This window comes from Pinus tabuliformis, chromosome 3_2 (genome assembly GCF_031772625.1).
Source record: "Pinus tabuliformis cultivar Carrire ecotype Pingquan chromosome 3_2, CPIR1, whole genome shotgun sequence".
Lineage (NCBI taxonomy): Eukaryota > Viridiplantae > Streptophyta > Pinopsida > Pinales > Pinaceae > Pinus > Pinus tabuliformis.
Genome location: NC_142302.1, coordinates 1,014,661,296 through 1,014,685,620, shown reverse-complemented (window position 1 = coordinate 1,014,685,620; position 24,325 = coordinate 1,014,661,296). Strand labels below are relative to the sequence as shown.

Sequence of the window (24,325 nt, the reverse complement as noted above, 5' to 3'; positions counted from 1 at the left end):
TCCCTTAGGCTTTGATCTTTGGCCTAGGGAAAAGTGTCCAAAAGAATTTAATTTTTCTCCTAAAGTAACTTTATAATTTTTATAAAGTTAAATCTAATTTAAAAGTGACTTTAAGTGATAAAGTTACTAAGTCTAATTTTAAAGTGACTTTTATAAAGTCATTGAAAAATTAGAAAGGAAAAGTGACTTTGGAAATAAATGACTAAGTGGGTCTTTATTAAAGTGGGGTGAATTAAAAAATAAAAAGTGAGATTTAAATGAGCATTTAATCTCAGCCTTAGATCTCAATCTATTTCAGCCATTGGATTTAGGGATCACCCAAAAGTCACTTGCGGTTAGATTAAAGGAGGAAAAGGAGGAAAAGGTCATTCATTCTTTCATAAGCAGATTGGGAGAAGGAGAGCAAGAGAGCAAGAGAGATTTCTGAGCAGGGAGGAGAAGGAGACAGCAACTTGGCACACATTCCAAGGCAGCGGTTGAGCAGATTTGTACAACTGGTTCAACACATAGTGAAAGACATATTTTGGCACGATTTTCGAGGAGTGGTTTGCACAAAAATCGAGGAGCAGTTTGCTGATTTTTCTGCACACAAAACGAGGGCCATACAGCGCATTTATTACAGTTCGTACAACGCATTTAATGCTGGCCATACAACAGCATTTAATGCTGAAAGTGGGCACGAAAATCGAGGAGGCCGTACAACATTTATTGCTGTCCTGTTTGCTGTAATTTCCAGTTTGCTGTGAGGCATGGGAAAAGAGATAAGTTGTAAATTTGCTTGCTGATTTTTTTGCTGAATATTTCTCACTGTGAAAAAGGCAATTTTCAGAAATAAAGAAGAGCTCTCAAACTGGTTTTCCCCAAGAGTTGTAGGGGGTTTTTCCAGGGTCAAGTTGACCAAAAATCTCAGTGTTTAAATGTGTTTTAATGGCTGTTTATTACTGCTGATTTTTATTTCTGCAATTTCCAGCGTTCTGTAAAATTTCCAGAATTTGTGTTTTCAGCAATATTTATTTTTTTCAGCTTGTTAAATGTATGGTTATGGGAAAGGGCATTTAACTACATGGGAGAAATAAGGTGAAACTGAAAACCGGGGTGGGAAAACAGAAATTTCTACAGTTTGCCCCCTGCCTCTATTATTCTTCTTTCCACGTCCTCTTCTGCCACCTCTTCCTCTAGAAGAATATTGTGCATGATTCTTCTCTTTCTATGCAAGGTACACAACTTCTTCAGAAGATCGAGCAACTGTCTTCTTCTTCCCAAAAGCTTTCTCTCTTTCTGCAAACTTCTCCACAAGAGAGTTGAAGGAAATCTCCTTAAGTTTTCCACTAGCTTGTAATGACTCAAGATAATGAGAATATGTGGGATATAATGCCTTGACAAACGTTGTGAGAGAAACATCTATTTAACTCCGGTAGCTTCTATATCATGCATAATAGCTCTAATTTCAGAGGCTAGGGAAAGGGGATCATCATCTTTCAATTCAAGATTGAAGAGTTTGATCATTAATTGGACTACTTCAAGCTTTGAGTGTGAGTCATATAAGTCTTTTAGCTTCTTTAAAGTTTCAAAGGAATTTGTAAATGGTGCAATGTGATGACTCACCTCTTCATTGACTGATGCAACAATCAAGGCATAGGCCTTACTGTTCTTGTTCTCCCATATGGCAAGTCCTTTGTATGAAGTGGGGTTTCAGGTGGATTCCCAACTTCTTCACTTACTCCTTTCCACAATTCATTGAAAATGAGGGTTTGCTTTATTTTTATGGACCATTCATGGTAGTTCTCTTTGTTAGAGAGAACTACTCCAATGATAGAAATGAGAGAATGCATCTTTAACAATAATTACACCTCACAGTACATCTTCCTTCCTTGAGATTACAATTTCAAATTGTATACTTGTGCTATCCTTAAAAACAACGCTTATGAAAATAAAATGCTAACCAATTATGCTAGCTTTCAATTCAACCATAACTCATGGCTACAAAGAGCACGTATATACCAATTCAACACTGCAAAGTTTAACTATTCAACTGACATTCAATTGCAGGACTCACGACATTCAACTCACCATAAACCAATTCAATGCACCATACATATGATTTAAACCAACCAACCAACACACGTTACACTATAATTCAACCATATAACATTGACCAACGCAATCAACCGATGTATATGACATACTAGCATATAATAAGAACTGACGAACACATACTAGTGCTGCAGATAAGGCACAAACTCAATGCTGCAACCAGTATACACAACAACCAACATACATGACAACCAATGTATGCAACAGTGACCAATTGCACAATGTCTTAACCACAATCCACAACATTCAAAAATAAACGCAGAGAATGGATAGTGCACAACTTTCAACATAGGGTTCTAACCAACAATGACCGACATATTTAAATAGAGCGACTAGCCAATACATACCATCATACCAACACATACCTCGACCATTAAAATTTCAACGCATAGAGATGCAATACTACATTGTTGCATATAACTGAGGTGTTCAACGCAGAGATTGACCAACATAGAGAATCACACAGAATATAAATAGCACTAGCGTTCAAACCAACGTTCTAACCAACGGACCAACGTTCTAACCAACATTGAGGAACAACGTTCAACGCAAATAATTTAGCAGAGAATTCAACAAATAATTAATGCTCCAACACATTTTATTGACTAACGACAACACATAACTCAACACACAAAAAATCGACTAAGATAGATTTAATCAACGCATAAGGAATTAATCGCTTCAAGTTTCACAAAGGGACAATGGACAGAGTAGGGACAACTCTGAATGGAAGTAGAGAAAATGGTAGTAGATAGGAGTTACCGGGCAAACAATGCTAAAATGGGACTCGTGCTCTGATACCATGTCAGGCTAGGCATTGGTAACTCCACGAATGATGCATTCTATGAGGAAAATAATGAATATATACAAGGAGATGGAGACTATTCGAATTCATATTCCAATGTCTCTTCATCTTCTCATTTTCATATTTACATTACTTATAATATTTTCCTAATCCCTAAAGATTAGGTGTCAACATTGTGAAACATCATAGGTGAAGTTGACTTAAAAGATAATCTTGTTATTCCAAGAAGTTGATCATTTATCCAAGAACCAAGAAAATGCCATTGGAGTTTGTTATCGCTTAATTTGTCATCTTGAATGTGTAAAAGCCCTGAGCACTAAGATGGTAGACTTTGGTAACTAGGAGGTTGGCCACTGTCTAGTGTCACCTCACCAACCCTCCTCTGTGCTTCAGGCCAGATCTCCTTTGGCTCAAGGAAGGCTTCCCTAATGAGGTTTTTTGGAAATTAAAGCTATGAAGTGCAAGGTGATGTGAAGGGTAATTTTCAGCAACGCTGGTTTGAAAGTTGAAAGAAAAATGAAAGGATGGTGGACACAGGTAATGAAATGGTCTCTAAGAGAGTCAATGATGATTTTCTTGGCCTTGATCTTACCCTTCTTGTACTTGGTCTTGGCACTGGCATTGGCATTCTCAAGGGGCTCAACTACATGACCCTGTACATATTCCATCACATCATTTTCTTCAAGTGTGAGATCTAATCTAGCCCTCCATGCTGCAAAGTTGGAGGCATCATTCAGCTGTCATCTATGCACAAGACATTTGATCACCAATCAGCAAAAAGAGTGTCTCAAAGGGGTGCTTTGAAACAAACAAAGTTAGTTCTTAAGTTAAACACTCTAGAAGATTTGGAATATGTAGATCTCCATTGAGATACAATAATATATATTATAAGGATAAATAAGAATTATGATACAATGAGAGTGAGGGGCCTGCTTATATATTAAGTAGGTGCCTCTTCATGGAGAGTCATGTCCCATTTAGACATGCCTCTTCAACCTAATTACTAATTAACTAATCATTATTACAATTATCCTCATTATTTATATTTATATTATTTATATATATTTTATTCGTAACATTGCCTTCCTCCTCAAAAAAGCTTTGTCATCAAAGCTTGTTGATGCAAAAGGTTTGATCTCTTTTTCGGTTTCGAATGTCTTCTCGTCTTGGCACTGTCATCTTTGTTGATACAAGTTGACATGATCTTCTAAGTGTTAAACAAAATTGTCGCATTGAGAGGGGATCAGACCATCCTTGATTAATCTTCTGTGGAATATTCTGATCACTGGAATTTCATAGCGAATTGTCATCATAGAACTAGATTGAGGTTACATCAATATTCTTTGGAACATTGGTTTCTTGTTTTTGTTCTGAATGGTCCCGATACATAGCTTGGTTGAGTTGTCTACTCTCATGATGGAACTTTTTTGGTTTGACTTTCCCTTATTAGGTGTGTGGAATTTTTTTTATTTTCTTCTCGTGAGGATGTTGTTGAGTTGGTTATAGAACCTTCACTTGGGATGTTCATCGTCCGAACTGCAACATCTAAGTGTGTATTTTCTTCAACTTGCTTGTCTTCTTCTTGAGTTGTGATATTCACTAGATTGGTATCTGCTCCCTTATCTTCAACCTGGACTGTTACCACTAGAGACTTTCATACTTCTTGAGCAAGTTGTTCTAACTTGCCTTTTAATGACTTCTTGTCATTCTTAAGCTTTTTAATTTGTGTTAGTAATTTTTCGCTATGATCCTTAAGTCGTAAGACTTCTTTATTTCTATCAACAGTGATTTTGTCAATTTCATTTTGCATATTTTGTAATACTTTTTTACCTTGAGAAATTACTTTTGAAATATCTGATATATCTTATGGCGTTACTGAATTTGGCTTTAGTGTAACATCTTGGAGTGTTATTTTCTTCTTCCTGTAAGAAAATGTTAAAAACTTTTTCTTCGTATTTAAGATGACGGACCCTACCGCTTCCATCCAGGGTGACCCCAAAATAATGTCACCTTGATTGCTCCATAGGGTTTGAACTGAGAATTGCGATATAAATGTATAATCTTCAATGTTTAACTGTAAATTAGTTATGTCATTTTTTTGTTGCCAAAGCAGTCTAATTTTCGATTATATTGGACTCCGAAATCACTAATTGGTTCGTGATTTTAGTCGTTATATAATTTTTATCTTCGGCGGGAGAGATAGAAAGAGTAACATCTTTTCATGCGCCTTAGCATAGCTGGGTAAGGTTTCTAAAAATCTTCCTTCCTTCAATTCCGAATTAGATGTTAGTTTTCTTTGTCAAGATAAACTTACTTCAAATTCCTCCAATAGCCTTTGCCTTCCTCAAACATCTCTCTTCAATATTTCAAAATAATCCCTTTCAATAAAAAAAAATCACCTTTTTAATAAATCAAAAAATTTAATAAATTTTTCTTCTTTTATTTTTTTAATTGCTCCCTGTTTTTTTAATAATAATTTATTTCATCCCCTCAAAATACCTAGTTTCACTTTTCTAAATAATTATTTCAAATGGAACTTTTTGTAACTTCAAAGTGATGCTTAGAGAATAATTTAATTAGTATATATTCTAATATAGTATCCAATTAAGTTTGAATGGTTAATATTCAATGTGAATTAGTATTTTTTTATTTTCTAATTAATTTTTCACATATATTTAGTCGTTGAGTGATATACCACCATGGAGGGGCGTGATTTTTCACAGGTTTTCAATACTGCCAACCTACGAGACTTCCACTATTTATTTGATGGTACAACCTTTGGAAAAATCTATGAACTGCATTGTTGTACGGTCGATTTCAAATTTGTCACTATTTAATTCTATTACTATACGGATTGATTTAAATTCATATGATGGTCGCTGTACTAACACAAAATGAACGGTGGCCACTTGTTGAAATGCGAAGACAGGGGTCGTGTGGGGCTTGATGGTGGTAGTGGAGGAGCAATCGATCGTTGGAGCAGGCAGCCAGGAGGATGGTGGCAGCGGAGGAGCGGTTGATTGTTGGAGCAGGCAGCCAGGAGGATGGTGGCAGTTTGGAAGGCAACAAGGGTGGCTGTGCTATTTGAGATCAACATCAGCTACTTTCAAGTGGCTGCGGGCTGGTGGCGACTAGTTGTTGGTAGTGAGCGAATTGCGTAGCAGTTAGTTGTGGCAAGGTGAATGGACGATGATGGTTCGATGAATACGTTGGATTGGGTGGCGTAAGGTGGCTGCAAGGGTCTGTGTGGTGACTATGTGCGGATGGGGCTACAAGGGTTGAATATTGCGGCAGGGATGGCTGGATGATGGCGTAGGCGGGTCTGTGAACGATGGCATCTGCAATCCTGCGTGGCTTATCCACGATGGGTTGTCAGTTGATTGGATATGTTGAGAGTAGGGGTGGCTGTAGATATAGCACGTAAGAGGTAAGTGCGATTTTATTATTTTTATTTATTTATTTTTAATCCTTTGTTTTATATATATATATATATATATAAACTGTTTTTTCGATTTTTTTTTAACCAATTTTTTATTTTTTATTTTTTGAATTTAATATATTTTTTTCTTTTATGGCCAAGGGCCTATTGGTGAAGATGGAGAAACTCCAATTTGTTTAGCAAATGCTTTAGTCACGACGGCAACAAGGTTGATGGTTTTTATGGCCAAAGCCCTGGATCGAAGAATGAGGCTCTTGTGCAGCGATTGAGCTTGCTAGAGGATCGAACGCCTCTGATACCAAATGAAGCGAACAAAGTTTGTTCTTAAGTTAAACACTCTAGAAGACTTGGAATATGTAGATCTCCATTGAGATACAATAATATATATCAATAAGTATAAATAAGAATGATGATGCAATGAGAGTGAGGGGCCTGCTTATATATTAAGCAAGTGCCTTTTCATGGAGAGTCATGTCCCATCTAAACATGCCTCTTCAACCTAATTACTAATTAACTAGTCATTATTACAACTATCCTCATTGTTTATATTTATATTATGTATATATATTTTATTCGTAACATGCTCTTTGGTCTCCTTATGCTAAACTTCACCTCAGCTCTGATACCATGTTAGTTTTTCACAATGTTCTATGTTGTTATAATCACTTTTAGACAATTTATTCCAATTTCAATCACACCAATAACAAATACGAAATTATAGATAGAACAATAATCAATAAATTCACAATAGAAGATAGCCAAGCACAATGAGATGCAGATATTTGGTTAAAGACCAGGAAAAAACCCCACAAGGGGGAAAACCCTTAATTCTTCTTCTTCTTCTATTAGTCAATCAATGTTTAGCATGAGATACATAGTCCAAATAGTACATCCAAGAACCAGTCAAAGTCAAAAGCCCTGACTTCGCAAATCAACCAATCCAAAATAAGTCAATAATGAGAGAGAGTCAAATGTGGTCCAAGGTACCACTCTGCAATTTTTCAGCCTGTGGAGGAACAGGCAACAGAGAGTCAACAGTCTGCCCTAATCAGTCAAAGTCAATGGTCTAACCTGCTCTGAAAAATTAGGTCAACCCATCAATAAATTCGGCCTTCCTGAGTCAAACTTGGTCAAAACAGAGAAAATTCTTCTTGCAATCCTGTCAAAGTCCACTGTCAAGCCTGTGGTCGAACCCTAGTCAATCCTGCGATCAACCTCAGTCAAAGTGCGCAGAATATTTTGGTCAAAGTCTCCCTGAATTTGGCCTCCCAAAACATTCAAGAAATTCAGTCAAAACAGAATCAAAGTGCCAAATTCAACACTGGTCAAAGAAGCCCAAAACAGAAAGTCAACGCTGGTCAAACAGAAGTCTCTCTCCTCCTTCGCATATGTGAAGACTCCCTGCGGTATCTCAGATCAGATCGAACCATTTGATGTGTGAGTGATGTGATGGATGAGTCTCCAAATGAGGTCAATGATGGTCAACATATATGAGAGTTTGGAGGACCAATTTCACATGTGGGGCCAACTTGAAGAATCATGAGGCTGACCTGTCAAACTCAAAAATAAGAATTTTCCTTTATGTTTTGCCAATGAAATTTTGACTGAAGCTGCCCAATTTTCAACACCTCTAAATCACTTCATCCAATGTTGCTTGGGAGCGGGAGCGGGAGCGGGGAGCGGGAGCGACCATTTTCAGAAGCTCCCGGTTTGGGAGCGAATTCGGGAGCGATTTTTTAAAAATATATATATTTTTTTATATTTTTTAATTTTTGATACATATATGTCAACAAAAACATGTAGAATGATGAATTAGACATAAAAAACATAAAAAAACATAGATTGATCATTGAACCATATCACATCAATAATCTAGAAATTATAATCGTCATCAACCATGTCCACAAGTTAGTAAAATACATATTACAACTGCAACATATTGAGTCTCATCATCATGAATCATGATTCATCAAATTCAATCTTAAAGTTTCAACTTCAAGCTTTCAAAATTGAAAATTCAATAACATTTATCATCATTGATCACCAAAGTTGTACTTGTAAGCTAAGTTTAACCATTACAAGAAGTAATATCTAAGATATTTCTAAATCCTACTTCTAACTGTTAACATGATATGAAATGTTATAAATTTATAAAATGAAACATGAATAATGAAATGAAATGAAACAACTTTAGTCTTTCACAAAGCATCATATTCATAATTCACATCATTACCAATGAGTTATAATTGCCAAGGCCCAACATCAAACTTCAAATTTTCATTGTCACAGTGATATATTGTTTACAAAAAATATCATTATGATATGAAAGAGTCAAGAGTCAAGAGTCAAGGACTCAAAACTCAATAGTTATGAAAACTAAAGTCTAATAGAAACTAAAAAAGACAAGTAAACTGTAAATCAGAATCTACATGTGGCCCTTGCCATGAGAGTCTCCAGGAGTATAAGCAGGTCGTGGTGGTCTTCTAGGAGTCTCCCGCACAGACCGACGACCAGAACTAGAACCTCCACGTGAGGGTGTAGATGGAGGTGGCGACAACAAAGGAACAAGACTCGGACCTCGAGCACTGCTACTGGATGGTGGAGGTGGAGGTGGAGGTGGCATGGCTGTTGTAGTTGCTTCATCTTCATCCCCTACAAGTTCCTCTTCCAGTTCTTCAATATGTACAATGCCATCCTCCAAATTGTCATCCTCTGGGTGATTGTCCCAAACTTTATATGTGGGATCCTCATAAGCCCGATCACAGTAATGACTCAACAACCTCAAGTTGTAGTGCACATAAACCAGGCTTTCTGCTCAGTTTTCATTGAGTCTATTTCTTTTCACATTATGTATGTAGCTGTAGGTGCTCCAACACCTCTCTGCAAAAGAAGTATTTACAACCTGTGAAAGAACTTTTTTTGCCAATTTTGGCAAAAGTCCATGCCCGCCATATGTTTCCCACCATGTGAGAGTGTCAAATCTATCTCTGTCGTCCATTGCATGGAAGATACCATACAAACCAGTGCCACTGAAGTATCTGCCTATTTCAAGGCGCACAGCTGCACATTCCTCTCTGTTAGGTACCAACTTTTCTAATGCTTCCAAATATCCTTTAGTTACCTCTAGATCTAAATGGGGTTTGGTCCTAACCCCACCCCCTGCTGCAGGTTGGCCCAACCAAGATGTAGAGTAGTATTTTGGCGTAAGGATATACGCCAAGCAATGTAGTGGAAGATTAAGCCTATTCCACCGTTCACACACACAATCATGAATCAGTTTGTACAAGTTGGGATCTCTATTATGAACAATGTCTTTTATTTCCCCCAACATGGTATCCATTTGCTCATACACCTCGCCAATCACTGGTTTGTCTGTATCTGCAAACCGAATCATGTGATAAATTGGCTTGGTGAAATCCAATACCTGCCTCACAGTTGTCCAAAACTGCCCATCAAGAGCGGCCTCCTCCACCATTTCAAAACCTGCCATTTCAACTACATTTGTAGCCCTTTCCTTTAATACCTGCCAATGTGGACTTGATACCATGCTAGCTAATGCCTCTCTTACCTTCAAAAGGCGCCTGAAGGTGAGGTAATAGCTACCAAATCTGGTCTTCGCAATCTTCAACAACTCCAATCTCGAGTGACTGCGGAAAAGGCCATGGGTATTGCTATGATTTGTAATAAATTTTATCATTTGTCTGCCTTTCTTGTACAAAACACCAATCCATTGGTATTGTTCATTTTTGTTCTTGACAATATCATGCAACAGAAGGTTCAATGTGTGAACCAAACATCCAGACCAAAATATGTTCGGGTATTTATCCTCAATAATTGTTCCCGCTGCCTTACAATTAGGAGCATTATCAGTGATGACTTGGATGACATTGTATGGGCCAATACGCTCAATTGTTTCAAGTAATGCTTCGGCAATGTTGATGGCGGTCTTGAACTTGTCTGAGTAATCATGTGCAGCTAGAAAGATGGGACCACTAACAGACACAGCAAGAACACTTATCAATGGCTTGCCTTTTACATTTGTCCATCCATCAGATACAATGGACACCCCATGGTCAGTCCAAGAACTTGTCATTCTATTCAAAGAATGTGATATTTTTGCTTTTTCATGATCAAGGCCAACGGTTCTTGCCTTGTCATACCCAGGGCTCTTGTATCCTTTAGGGGCATCATTTATGGCAGAAACCATTTCGTGCCAATAAGGTGAGCGAAGAACATTGAATGGTATCCCACATGCATAGAGAAACCTGTAAACCTTTGAATCCACATAATTCCTACACCCCTCATCAAGGAAATCTGATATGGTTCTACGCCTTAAAGATGATGACCCTGTGCCTCCATATCCACTGCCTTGGGAGGATGCTGAAGGAGTTCTTTGTGAGTGTGAGCTTGGTTCAAAGAAACCCCTTGATTTTTTTGATCTGTATTGGGCTTCCTCCTCTTCTCTTATGTATTTGGCTCTATCCGCCGCTGACACCGCTGTACAAGTTTTGATTCCTATTTGTTTGTCTCCATCCCATGGCCTTTTCCCGCAGAGGTGTCTTCTAGCACGGGTGTATGAACCTGTGTAATCAATGTTGCAATGGGGGCAATGAAATTTAGTGGTTCCACCCCCTCTCCCTGTTTCAGCCCTGTTAACATATTTCCACAATGGAGTTTGGTCTTGTTTAGTTTTTTGAGGGTCATGTTCACCCTCCTCCAGCTCCTCACCGGGGTTTTCACCAATTTGACTTTCTCCAGCTTCTTCATCCCCCTCTTCAGTTTGGCCCCTCCGTTTCCTACTCTCCAGCACCATAATAACCATAAAAGGGATTAGGAAGAGGAAAATGCCAAGAAATATAGCCAGGTCCATGGTGTTTGATGTTTGTAGGGTTTTGATTCCTGAATCTGCAAATTAATTTAATTTATTGGGATTAATTAATTTAATTTATTAATTTAATTTAAATTTATGATTTTTAAACTCAATAAACTAAATTAAATTAACTAAATCACTACTTAACTAACTAAACTAACTAAATTACTAAGTTACTTACCTTTGCAGGCTTGCTCCTTGCTTCTTGGCACTTGCTCCTCGCTCCTCAGCACTTGCTCCTCGCTCCTTTGCTCTTGCTCTTGCTCCAAACTCTTGCTCAATGAAGTCACAATGAAATTTTTTAAGGCCCATTGGGCTTTTAAAACCAATTTTTTTTGTTTGTTTGTTTGTTTGTTTGTTTGTTTTTTCTTGTTTGTTTGTTTGTTTTTTCTTGTTCTGCCGGATCGCTCCCGGAGCAATTTTTAACGCCCGAGAGCGATGGGGGAGCGATCGCTCCCCGATCGCTCCCAGGCGTTAAAAATCGCTCTGGGAGCTCCCCGATCGCTCCCGGGCGTTAAAAATCGCTTTGGGAGCGATGGAGCGATCGCTCCCTAAAACGATCCCGAACAGGGCAGGGAGCGTAAATTTTTTTTTAGGGAGCGCGCTCCCGAGCCGCTCCGGCCCGGAGCGCGATTCGGGAGCGGGTTCGGGGGGGGGGGGGCGCTCCCCGCAACTATGACTTCATCACTTGCTCTGAAATTTCAGTTGCAGAGAAGATAAATTTGATCACAAGTAGTTATTTTTAGCTCTAGGCCTGTGGGTGGAGAGGTGCTTCGAAGTTGAGTGCTTCTAGCTCTAAATGGTCTTAATGTAGGAGTTGGGACGTAACACTTGGAAAGAAGCATTCCCATAAGTAGCAGCTAGACAATTTCTATTTGTGCGCAAAAAATTCCTGCAGGGAGCGTAATTTTTTTTTTGGGAGCGCGCTCCCGAGCCGCTCCGGCCCGGAGCGCGATTCGGGAGCGGGTTCGGGGGGGGGGGGGGGGGGGGGGGCGCTCCCCCGCAACTATGACTTCATCACTTGCTCTGAAATTTCAGTTGCAGAGAAGATAAATTTGATCACAAGTAGTGATTTTTAGCTCTAGGCCTGTGGGTGGAGAGGTGCTTCGAAGTTGAGTGCTTCTAGCTCTAAATGGTCTTAATGTAGGAGTTGGGACGTAACACTTGGAAAGAAGCATTCCCATAAGTAGCAGCTAGACAATTTCTATTTGTGCGCAAAAAATTCCTGCATGCATTTAATGGAAGTAAGAATGAATGCATGGCCTAAAAATAATTTAAAAGCTACTTTGCAAGAAAGACTCTGTTGTGACTTTTAACAAGTAAAGGAATGCTATTAGTAGCAGTGCCTAACATGGTAGTAACAAATGGATTTAGCTTTGCTACTAGAACATAGGAATACAAAGTTTAACATACTTTGGAGCTAAAGCCGTAAGTGTCAATCATGTGTGGTCATAGGCATTGGTCGCTCTTGGTAATTGCTAAAGTTAGGGTTCTGGTTAACAGATCTGGGTCTCATCCATGAGAGATACATGATTGTAAACAAGAAGACAAACAATTTGTTGTAGCACACAGATACAATTAGGACATCTTTTAGAATCATCCGAGAACATAAACCTCAGTGCATACATACTTTTGTATGCTTCTGCAAACAAGTGAAGCTCTGAAAATACTTAAGAAAAATAAATCATAAAATATCTAAGAAGGAAAGGGGGAACCAAAATAAGAAGTTTCTATGGCAAGATTCTGGAAGCCAAAGTGCTCTGGATGGTGTTGTTTGGTTGATTTAAATTTTAGAGACTACTTCGATTTATGTTAGCTGTCTCACATTCAAAAGGATTCTAGAGACCCAATTTAAATTGGGACCAAAATCATCGTGTGATGAGACTTCTGCTGTTTTAATAATAATTTTTTCATGTCATGGGAACACAATGCTGCTCTTCTTGTATTTCCCACTTTGAATCATTGTGAAGAAATAACTTCATGCTGCAACTTATTGCCTTCTGAAAATTGGGATTTTGTGCGTTTGAAGTTTGAACACCCACTCTAAATCTGAGTTACTGTTGTCAGTTTCTATGTTCTACTAGGAGATGTAAAGTATTCTACTGCCTTGCTAAATTTATGATAATGTTTGAAACAATGAGTTTGTAGGTATCTATTGTTCCCTTAGCATATAGCAATAAATCTGTTTTATTTCATGCTTACCCAAAAGTAGTGACAATTGAGTATTGCTGGGTGCAGATCTCCCGGTTGAAACATATTATTGTGAGTGGTGAAGCACAGTGTATGTGTACATATGATATTGTATGGCTTGCTGGCCCCAAAGAGGGGCAAGGAGACACCGTTCACTGTGAGAACATATATTTGCTACAATCTGGTAGTGTTCAAAGTCACCCTGTGCTCAAGGACTTTGTAAAATTCTTACGACATAAAAAGGATTGTAAAGCACAATATATTGTTGAAAAATCTATGATTAAAAGGTACAACTTAAGGAATGCAGGTAGACCTCAAGCAGATGAGTTGATACGTACGAAAAATGGTTATGGATGGAATATTGCCCCAACACCTGATTGCTTGAAAACACTATATTTCGATGGTCATGAGAGGGAGGATATGAAGAGTGAGGAGAATTTCTTTCCTCGCTCCCAAATTCTTTTGCTAGATAATTTGGAGAAAGATGTGACCCCATCAGATGTGTTGGGCGTCATTCATCAAGCAACTGCAAGTTGGGTAAAGGTTTATATTTCACCAAGCCGTAAATTTGAACCTTTTACAAAAGGATTTGTTTGTTTCAAAGATCAGGCAAGTTTCCAAAAGGCGTATGACTATTTACGAAGTGAAAGAATTTCTATTGTATCTTCAAAGGGCAGGTACTTGCTTATCACACGAGATGATTATGCTTTCAAAATAATTGCTAAAGTTGGATTGTTGAGCAGAAACTTGATGAACATTAGACAATAGATGGTATGGTATTATGCTTTTCTAGCATTTGTTAAATAAATGGATTTTGTGCTTTATAATTGATTGGCAAAGCTTGGTATGCTGTTTCTCACTAATTGCATCCATATGATTGTTAATAATCTACTTGTTAAATCTCGATAATTTTTCCTCGTTGCTGCTACAACCAAAAGATTCTTGATGGAATTAGTATGAAATATACAAGGTTTGGAATGTTGTTGCCATGTCTTATGTCTTGGTATGGATATGTGTGTGTTTGTGTTAATTATACTTGTATGATTGTTGATAATCTACTTGTAAAAACTTGACAACTTTTCCTTATTGTGTCTATAGCTAAAAGATTCTTGATGGAAATACTATGAAATATATGGCATTTGGAATATTGTTGCCATGTCCATAGTTTTAAAATCCCACGGGGTTGAACCAGAAATTGGCTAAACCGGCCAATTAGAGGCCCGAGCTTGCTATCTGGAGCAATAAATCCGATTCATGGGCGGTTACGACCGGTTTGTGGAATTGCCTCCAAAATGGATACAAAAACGAACTTGCAGGCATTGGTGTTTTAACTCATGAAAGCACGTAAACAGAAAGAGTGGTTAAACAATGGTCATTAGACTAATCAACTTAGTATGAGTACATAACTTTAATAATGCTTGTATCCCAAAGCTTGTACTAGAGCTTGTATTCGAGCCAAGTAAACTAACAAAAATAGTAGAGATACACCCATCATGCTTATTCAATGGGAATAGTAGTATAGGGGTCTTTATCATCCATGATTTTGATCACTTCGAAGTTCGTTGTAGTCTTTACACCGGCTAAGTCAACTTCTACGTACCAAACGGGTCGTAACCGGTCATGAATCGGGTTTATTGCTCTGGTTAGCAAGCTCGGGCATCTGACCGACCGGTTTGGCCGATTTCCGGTTCAACCCGGTTGGTTTTAAAAACTATGGACGTGGAAACAATATTTCAAATCCCATAGATTTCATAGTATTTCCATGAAGAATCTTTTAGCTGTAGACAGAATAAGGAAAATATAATCAAGTATTTACAAGTAGATGTTATGTCTTCGTATGGAGAAGTGTGTGTCTATGGTAATTATACCCGTATGGCTGCTGATAATCTACTTGTAAAAACTTGATAGCTTTTCCTTATTGTGTTTACAACTAAAAGATTCTTGATGGAAATACTATGAAATATATGGGATTTGGAATAATGTTGCCACGTCCATAGTTTTAAATACCAATTGGGTTGAACTAGAAATCGGCCAAACTGGTCGGTCAGATGCTCGAGCTTGCTAACTCGAGCAACAAACCCGATTCATGGTTGGTTAGGACAGATTAGTTACCAAATTAGATGGTTTTGTTACTAAACCGACGGGTTTGGTACCTAACCGATCGTAACCGATTGGGTTTGTAAAAAACCGGGCAACTTGGAATAAGTATGCAATGGTTCTATAATTCTAAAGAAAAAGACTTGTTGTTGGTGAGAGGGATAGAAAGTCTAAAGTGTTCACTCCCAAGGTGCTCCCTTGACGCTCCTTGCCACTTCCTAGATGATCCCTAATGGTAATGTTAAATTCTTAAAAGTAATCCTTTTACTTAAATTTTTAACCAAAAATAGAAAACATAAACTGCATCTGAAAATTGACAAGATGCACATGCAGTGGAGCTCAACCTTATTTTATTAATATATAATATGCTGGTACAAGAAACTTGAAATGGCTGAGGTGATGGCCTCAAAAGGATCTACAATAATGCTGCAACTGGCTTCCCAAATAAATTAATTTGATCATTGCACTTGTGAATTCCAGATGAATTCACCAAGGGGAGAGATGGGTTCTCGCCCACTCTCACTGAATCACTAGAGGGTTTTTGTCCTAGGGCTACTAAGTTAGAGAATTGAATTCTCTAATCCAGATCAAAGACAAATATTCAAAACCATGATGTCCCCAGTTTTTCTTCTCCTCCTTCTTGTAAATACTCAATAGATAGATCTCCATGCTTCTTGAAGCATCTTATTTTGATTATTTTAATATTATTCTAAAAGCTCCCCTTTGACTCCATCTATGGGACTTTTAATTTTATTTTATTTCACATAAGTCACTCTTGGCCTTTTTCTCTCAATTAATTATTTTCTCCTCCTTTTATTTAATTAAGTGACTAATTAAGGTCATTTAATCTAGGAAAATGGTAAATCTTCCACCATACTTTATCTAGCCATTGTAAGTCTCTTTTCATCATCCCATCCTGTATATCTTCTCGTTCCGGTTCCAACGAGCTATTCCACTGAGGTGTTTCATCAAATATACCTCTCGGAATCCCACCTCAAGCGTAATTAATTAAGTCAGGTTAGTAATAAGCCCATTTTATGAAAGTTGTTGGAATGCAACCAAACATAAGGAAAACTGTGCGGATGATGCATACGTCAAACGAATGCCATTGGATCCCATGAAATCCCCCAAAACTCCTCCGGGACCCTTGATGATATAATCTTGCTCCTTGTGACCTGGCCATCTTAACCTTGGAAATCCATCATCCCTGTACTATAGAGGAAACTTGTTAAATTTAGGTAACATGTTCTTTGCTTAGAATAGTTATTTTAACATTAACAGTAACTAATGAAAGAACATAATTGATAGATGCAAAAGACAAGCCAAGACAAGAGAACACAAAGATATGGCTCAAGCCAAGGAAAAGCCCCATGATGGGGAAAACCCTTGAACAATTCTTCTTATTATTCTAATAAAATGTTCAATAGAGAGAGAGAGAGAGAGTACAATAAGGAGTCAAGATCGACCTGCCAATACCATTGTCCAAATACTAAGGAGATAGCCCAGTCAAGTCTACACTTCAGACTTGTGCCCTAACCAGAGATCAATGATGGTCAAAGCAGTTGCAAAATTGACTTCAAAAAGGAACCTGATCCTGGATCAATAAATGCGGCTTTCTGAGATGAAGATAAAACACTCAAAATAGTTTGAATCTAGGCAGAATTATAGTTCTTGTTAGGGCACATATCAGCCCTAACGTACAGCAACAAACCCATGAGAACATCCTCCAGATACTTCACTCTTTCTTGTTGTAGGTGCGGTCCTGGCTAGGCTAACATTTAGGCTTCATATCTTTCATTTAACATATGTTCAACCCCTGTAATATTCATAGAGGAACTACGGCCTGCAAGAGAAATAAACGCAACCCAGAATAACCCTTAAACACATATTACTTAAGCCCAAACTTCCTCTAAACAAACCTCGACCTCCTGCCTAAGAAACTCAGCTCATAAGAAGACTAAACAGATCACAAACTTGCCCTTGATATCTTCGCTAGAGATCTTCCTCTTCTGCGGCCCAATTCAGAGAGAATAAAGAGACAATGGATGTGTCTAATGAGAATGGAGGGCACGTATATATATAGCAATTTGTCCTTATGGAGGTGAAGCCAACCTTTACATTTGGGGGCAAATTTGAATTTCAAATTTTCAATTTTCCCGCCTTAATAAGGTCATGTCTTATAGAATTGATTCGAATTAGATCCACAAAAGACTGTCAAGAACCTTGACTGTATCGAGTTGAACAAATCCTTGAAAATTCCAAAACAGCGATCAAAAACGCCTTGAACTAGTGGCAATGGCCGCCAACGTAGAACAACGAGGACCTCGGTCAAAGCGCGTTGATCGAGGCCCATGGAGACTGCGTAGGAGGTCAAAGTAGCCCCTGGGAGCCCTGGATCAGGAAAAGGAGGCGATTTTGATGCGCAATTAGCGCTTTAATCGCGCATCGCTGGGCAAATAGGGCCAAAATGGAAGAGCCTTGAGCACTCGGTCGCGTTGGGAGTCGGAGAACCGCGGGCGGAGAAACAAAAACACTAAAGGACAAAAGTGGGACTCGCGCTCTAGAAAACCGGCGGTATTGATCGGGGCGCCCTTGAACGGTAAGAGGTTTTGGAGGAGAGCAGAGCGATCCCACTTCGCGACCGACGCGTGGCAGCAGAGGTGAGAGAAAAACCGCCGTTGATCGCGCGCTATCGGTCGAGTAAGTCAACCGCACTCGGCGTGCGTATGACGTTGGATCTGGAGGAGCCCAGATCGGACGACTGAGATTGTGCCCGATGGAGGAATCGGAATCGACAGGGGATTAAGTCGAGTTCTAAAGAGATTTGGAGTCCGTTTGACCGCCACGGTGGAGAAAGAACGCATATACGACGTAGCGGAAGAAACGAACCGACGGAGCGTGCTGGCACCAGTGAGGTGGAGACACGTGGCCATTGCCAGAGCATTCGTGTTGACGCCGAACAAGGAATTCCAAGCGCAGCTGTAGAAGGCGAATTGCCGTAGGCGGGAGAGGAACCGAACAGGCATAGGGATCGAATGACTAAAGCCATGAACAGAGACAGTTGAGCACAAGAAAAAAAACGGGGAGAAGAGTTAATTGGAAACCCGAATTGAGAGGAGTCCAAGCAACTAAGAGAGACAGTGAACACAGAGAGCAGTAAAGCCAAGCAGAGGTTACAGAGGGCCGAGCTGACCACAGGCAACATCGAGCACCAGAGAGCTTGAAGATTCAAGCCTTCCCATAGAGGAATCTGTCCGGATCGAGCATCACAGTTGGCTATTTCCACTGTAGACCAAGGGTCACAGAGCTGGTAGGAAGAACAAGAGTCTGTGTACTCCGAGTGGCTTGGGGAATCCAAGAACCACCTTGCCAAGCAAACCTGCTTCAGGAGAACTCGCATTGAGTCCCTGTATTTGTAATTCTCTGCTTAAAGACACAATAAAACAAGGCCACCACTGAGAGTTGGACCGGAGATGTGGCCCTCGAGAATAGGGTGAACTCCTTATTAAAAATTCTTGCGTCTTTGTGTTGCTTACTGTGTTTCTCTGCTGTCTTTCCACTTATTTTCTCTGTATTGGCAATCTAATCGATCCGTTGTTCAATAACACAGAACACACACACACCAGCACATGAGTCTGTAATACCTTTTGTTTAATAAATTTTCAAACTGAGGTTACTCATAGGGTGATTATCAGATCAATAATTTCTTTTAAGTAAATAAATATTTTCCCTTATCCAAATTTGGTGATCTTAAGGTCGATTTTGGACCTCTCGAAAAGAGGAATTCAATGCCACAAAAATCTTCCTCAAAGGAGTAGACTAGTGGAATTTGGCCCTAGTTTCCAATTTTAACAAAACTGAAAAAGGGGACATTACAATGCCGCAAAGTCTGCAATCTCATCTTTAAATTCATCGCTTTTTGTGTCGTGCCGAAATAGAAACAATTCCTTTTTTTTCATTCAATATGGAGAAACTCATAAACATTCAGAATCCCTTTATTATCACATATTTCCTTGACATCGTTTTTCTAAGATGAAGGTTCATGGGTGGGAAGAGAGGGAAGAGCCTCTTCTTGAAGATTTTGTTCAACCTTTAGGATAAGAATTTCACCATACTTACCTCTGATATTGTAATACAAGATGATGTGTGCATCCTTACTTTCTTCTATTTTGTCATATAGATTATATGATGGGAATTGATCATATGTTGCCATTAGGTAATAGATCTTTTGCTCTAATCTTCTTTCCAAGTTGAGAAAGATACGAACATCTTCAATTGCTTCGAAATTCCAAATCTAGTGCTTTTGGAACTTCTTCATTGATTGTGGGAATGAGTTGATCTCTTTGGGCTTGAGGCTACAATACCAATCCTTCCATCTTTTCCTTTCATTGAGAATGCTAATGCTTTCATCAAGACACCTTCATACACCATATTAATGTTTACTGCATACTCCATAAAATATGTTGTGTTTCTTGAAGCCAACCATGGATTTCCATTGAACTTTGGGACGTCTCTAATGTTGGCATCAATACAGAAATCATGGGTGTACCTGAGAAATCTAAAGGAAAAAACAATTCTTCCAAAAAATCTCTTTTGTTAGGAGACATAAATATAAATACCAGAGATGTGGAGTCGCTAAATACAAATGAAAAACTTACCCAAATATTGTCGTAACATCAGATTGAATAATATTATCCCCGACAATGGTGCCAAAGAATGATAACCGTGGACGAGAACAATTCAACTTTGAAATATGTCTTTAAAATACTGCTAGAATGCTAGATTGAAAAACCTTCTCCCCAACAATGGTGCCTATTGCCTGAATCCACACTTGGGATTATCGTGGAGAAAATCTTTAACTCCACTTGGTGTGGCCTTGGGGGCAGGTTTTGAGTTGAGTTGTTGTCACTTAAATCTCAACTCCTTTGTCTAGGCTTACTCCTAGCAAAACCAAGGGGGTGGACCCTACAAAAAATAAATAAGGCTTAACAATCTAAGCTAGATGAGTTAAGTTCTAGGAGTTAAAATTTATGATCAAAGATACGTCAAAGTAAATTCAATATATGAATTGCAGCAAATGAATTTAAATCATCATAATAATAATAACCATCTTCAAGGAGATATTGCAATAATTTAAAAGATGGATCAAGGTAGACCAGTCAATGCTTTAAAACTCCGACTTGGACTCCGACTCAGCCGAGGGTCGACTTTGACTCCGACTCCGACTCGGTATTGACTCGGTCGTTGTAAAAAATACATTAAATATTTATTTATTTTTTATAAAAAAACATAATTTTAAAGATTTTCATTCATGTTTTCAAACACACAGCATTAGAATATAGATAGAAGACAACATATGATCAAAGTAGGCTCATGAATATATCCATTATATCAAAATGGCACCCAGTGCATTGTCCAATACATACATGATCATGATATAGAGATCAAAACAAAAACACATAACCAAGGAGGCTAGAAATGGCCTTTACAACAAAAGTACACTGTGACCAGTACTATTGGCTACTGCTAGAGGAGCCAAGATCATGTGGATCAATCTTTGGATCATCATCAGAGTCAGACAAGGGGCCCCATGGCTCTTCCTCATCATCATCTCCAACTGCAACTGTAGAAGTGGTAGCACTAGCAGGCTATGCAATAGCTACAAGCTGAGATAGACGAGATATGCGCTTTTGTCATGGCTGAGCAGAGGAAGCGCCTGCAACTAGAGGACTTGCTGGCTGTGAGGCTGAGGCTGGTACAAGTGGATCAGGATCTGCATTCAATTGAACATTATGTTTGAGTGATGCTATCGTCTGTAATTAATCCATATCCTCATCAGAAGCAAACTCTGTTGGATGACTCTCCACTGCCTAATCTGATGTTGGATCAATGTCTTCCAACACAATGGGATTTGAATCAGGTCTTTTGTTCAGCGATTGGTTGCGCCTGAGCTAGAGGTTGTATTGGACATACACTAGATCATTTAACCTTTTTTGATCCAAACGGTTTCTCTTATTTGTGTGAATCCTCTCAAAGACAGACCAATTGCGTTCACACCTAGTAGCATTGCGAGTTTGACTCAAAATACGATTTGCAAACTTCTGCAATTCAGGACAATGGCTACCAAAAGCCTCCCACCATTGTGCTGCAAAAAACATAGGAGTGTAATGAGTTGGCTCAACAAAATTACAAATTATGTCCAACTTTCAAATTATAAACAATTTAACAAAATAAGTATTAAGAATTTGAAAATTGAAATTTTTGTTTACCTGGCTCATCTGCTTCCCTTGCAATCTTATTTAGGTTCTTCCCAAAGGTACGTGAGGCATTAGTGAAGGTTGTGACCTGTCGGTGTATCTCCATCTGATCACACTCCAATGGGATCGTGCGATCAATGTAGTCAATCAGTCCATCTCTAACCTCCCCCCTCAAAGCTCCTGTCGCTTTAGCTTTATAATGATACCGTGGGTTCAAAAAATACCCAGCTGCATGTATAGGGCGATGGAATTGATTGTTCCATCTTTCATCAATGATTGCCCAAATGAGCCCATACTTAGCCACTTTATCCTTGTATGCCCTCTTTATTTGCTCCTTTGCTTGATCCATAGCCTCATAAATGAAGCCCATAACACCAACCGCAACACCTTAACCAGTGGCTCAGCAAGCTTCACAATCTCTGCTGCCTTTCTCCAAATTATTTCTTCATTAACTTTCTTTTTCAATTCTTTGCCTTCCAGTTTGTGAGACCATTGGCTTAGATTTCGTTCTTCATTGGAAAAAATCTTTTGCAAGTTTCTATGTTGTGAAAGCATATAGATTGCAATGTTAAAAAATGAGTAGCAAATCTAGTGATGGCAGGCCTAATAATATCCCTGCCACCTGTGTGTTTCCTCATGAGGCTCAAAATCCATGAATCATTGTAGATAAATTTTGTTATGCTTTTGGCATGATCTACAGTGTTTTTGACCCAATCTTGTTTGCCAATATCCTCAAGCATGAGGTCTATGCAATGTGCAGCACATGGGGTCTAAAAGATGGTCCTGTGTTTTTCCTCTAACAGTTTACCAACAAGAACATAGTTGAGGCATTATATGTGATGACTTGAACAACATTAGCCACCCCCACCTCCTCAACAACCTCATCCAATAGCTGACACAACAATTGCCCATCTTTTATCTTATCAGATGCATCAACTGATTTTAGAAACATGCTTCCCTGTGGGCAGAAGATAAGAAAGTTTATGATGGTACGGTTTCTTTGATTAGTCCATCCATCTGACATGATGGTACATCCTGTTCTTGCCCATGAGTCCTTGAAATCTTTCAAATAGTCATTAATGGATAAATTTTCTTTCTGCAAACAATACCCCCTTAGATCATGCATAGTAGGGCCTTTGAAGCCTTTTCCAACAGCATGTATGGCATCAAACATAGGCTCATAATATGGTGAACGAGAAGCATTGAAGGGGATATCAGCATCATACCAACATCTAGCTATGTAATCACAAGCAGTCTCCCTCAATTCTTTCTTCCAATGGTCATCTAAAGTGGGCTGCATTTGACTACTACTAGCTTGAGGACCATGTGCATCTGATGGAGAGGAGGGAGAAATAACTTTTGATATTCATATCACCCTTTTTCATTTTACCCTTTCCCTTTTCTTGATAGATTCAAAAGAGGGGGGAACATATCGGAAGGGGTTGGATGCATCAGTACAAGGGATAGAGGAAGAACCCTCAAAATCAAAATGGGGGTTGGTAGCCAACATTTTTTGTATATTCCTCTTCCTCCCAATTTCAGCCTCTAACTCTTTTTGCCTAGCCTTATCTTCTTTAAACTTCTCAAAGCTGGCTAACAAATTCTTCCTAATCTCCCCAATTTCTGGTGAGGTACATGGAGTAATTTGGCCTTTAATCCCCGCCAAGTGTTGTTTCAGCCTATTAATGCCCCCAGGACCTTCCTTAATTTTCTTATGGCAAAATTTGCAATGCATTTGACTATCAACCATTTCAACATATGCCCAAGCAGCATCTTTCACTCTAGGTGCCATTTTTTGACTTGGAAATGAAAGCAAAAAATCTGGAAAAAAAATAAAATGATTCAATGTTCATTTCTTTCACAAAAAACACTCTTTAGGATTTCAAGATTTGCACATAAAATTTAATAAGAAAAAATAGATTGCTACAAGTGAAAAAAAATACCTCTAGGCACAAACTGCCTCCTCAAGCTTGCTCCAAGAAACCAACTCCTCAATGCTGCTCCAAATGGCTGCCCAAGAAGTTCCTCACTCCAGCTACAATGCTTGCCCAAGACTCCTCATTGCTACTCCAAAAACAAACTCAACAACTCCTCACAAACTCTCACTGAAATTCTCACTCAAATGCATGAGATGGCTATGAGGAAATGAGAGGGGTTGGGTGAGTTAAATAAGGTTTAGGAGAGGGGAATGGACCCCAAAGACCAAATAAACAAAAAATAAATTGCTTTGGAGTCCCCCACACATAACATTTAAAAAAAACACAGTTTTTATGGGTTCTAGGGCCGCTGTATGCAACTCGGCCGACTCGGTATTAACCCGGCCGGCCGAACCGTTTCCTAGGTTGGGTCAGTGTTGGGAGGTTTGGCTTGGACCAACTCGGCCAAGTCGGTTCCGAGCTGGCCGTTTTTAAAAACAGTGTGACTAGTGCCAAATATTAAGTACTTGCGAAAGTAAATATTCCAAGTAAAGAGATGTCTTGAAAGTAATGGTTGAAAGGTAAATGTGGCAGTGAAGATAAGAAATTACAATAATGTTCAATGTGGAATGCTTAGAACAAGATGCTTTGTTAAAC

General features: G+C 38.9%; 1 protein-coding gene across 2 annotated transcripts in view; it reads left to right on the top strand.

The window, feature by feature from the left end:
* The window catches only part of LOC149184029 (uncharacterized), a 233,088-nt gene that overhangs the window by 9,606 nt on the left and 199,157 nt on the right, over positions 1-24,325 (top strand). For both annotated transcript variants that reach the window (XM_089418825.1, XM_089418824.1), the window contains exon 2: positions 13,447-14,075. In XM_089418825.1, the coding sequence (XP_089274951.1) occupies positions 13,447-14,075 (629 nt within the window). The remainder of the gene's footprint in view (positions 1-13,446; positions 14,076-24,325) is intronic.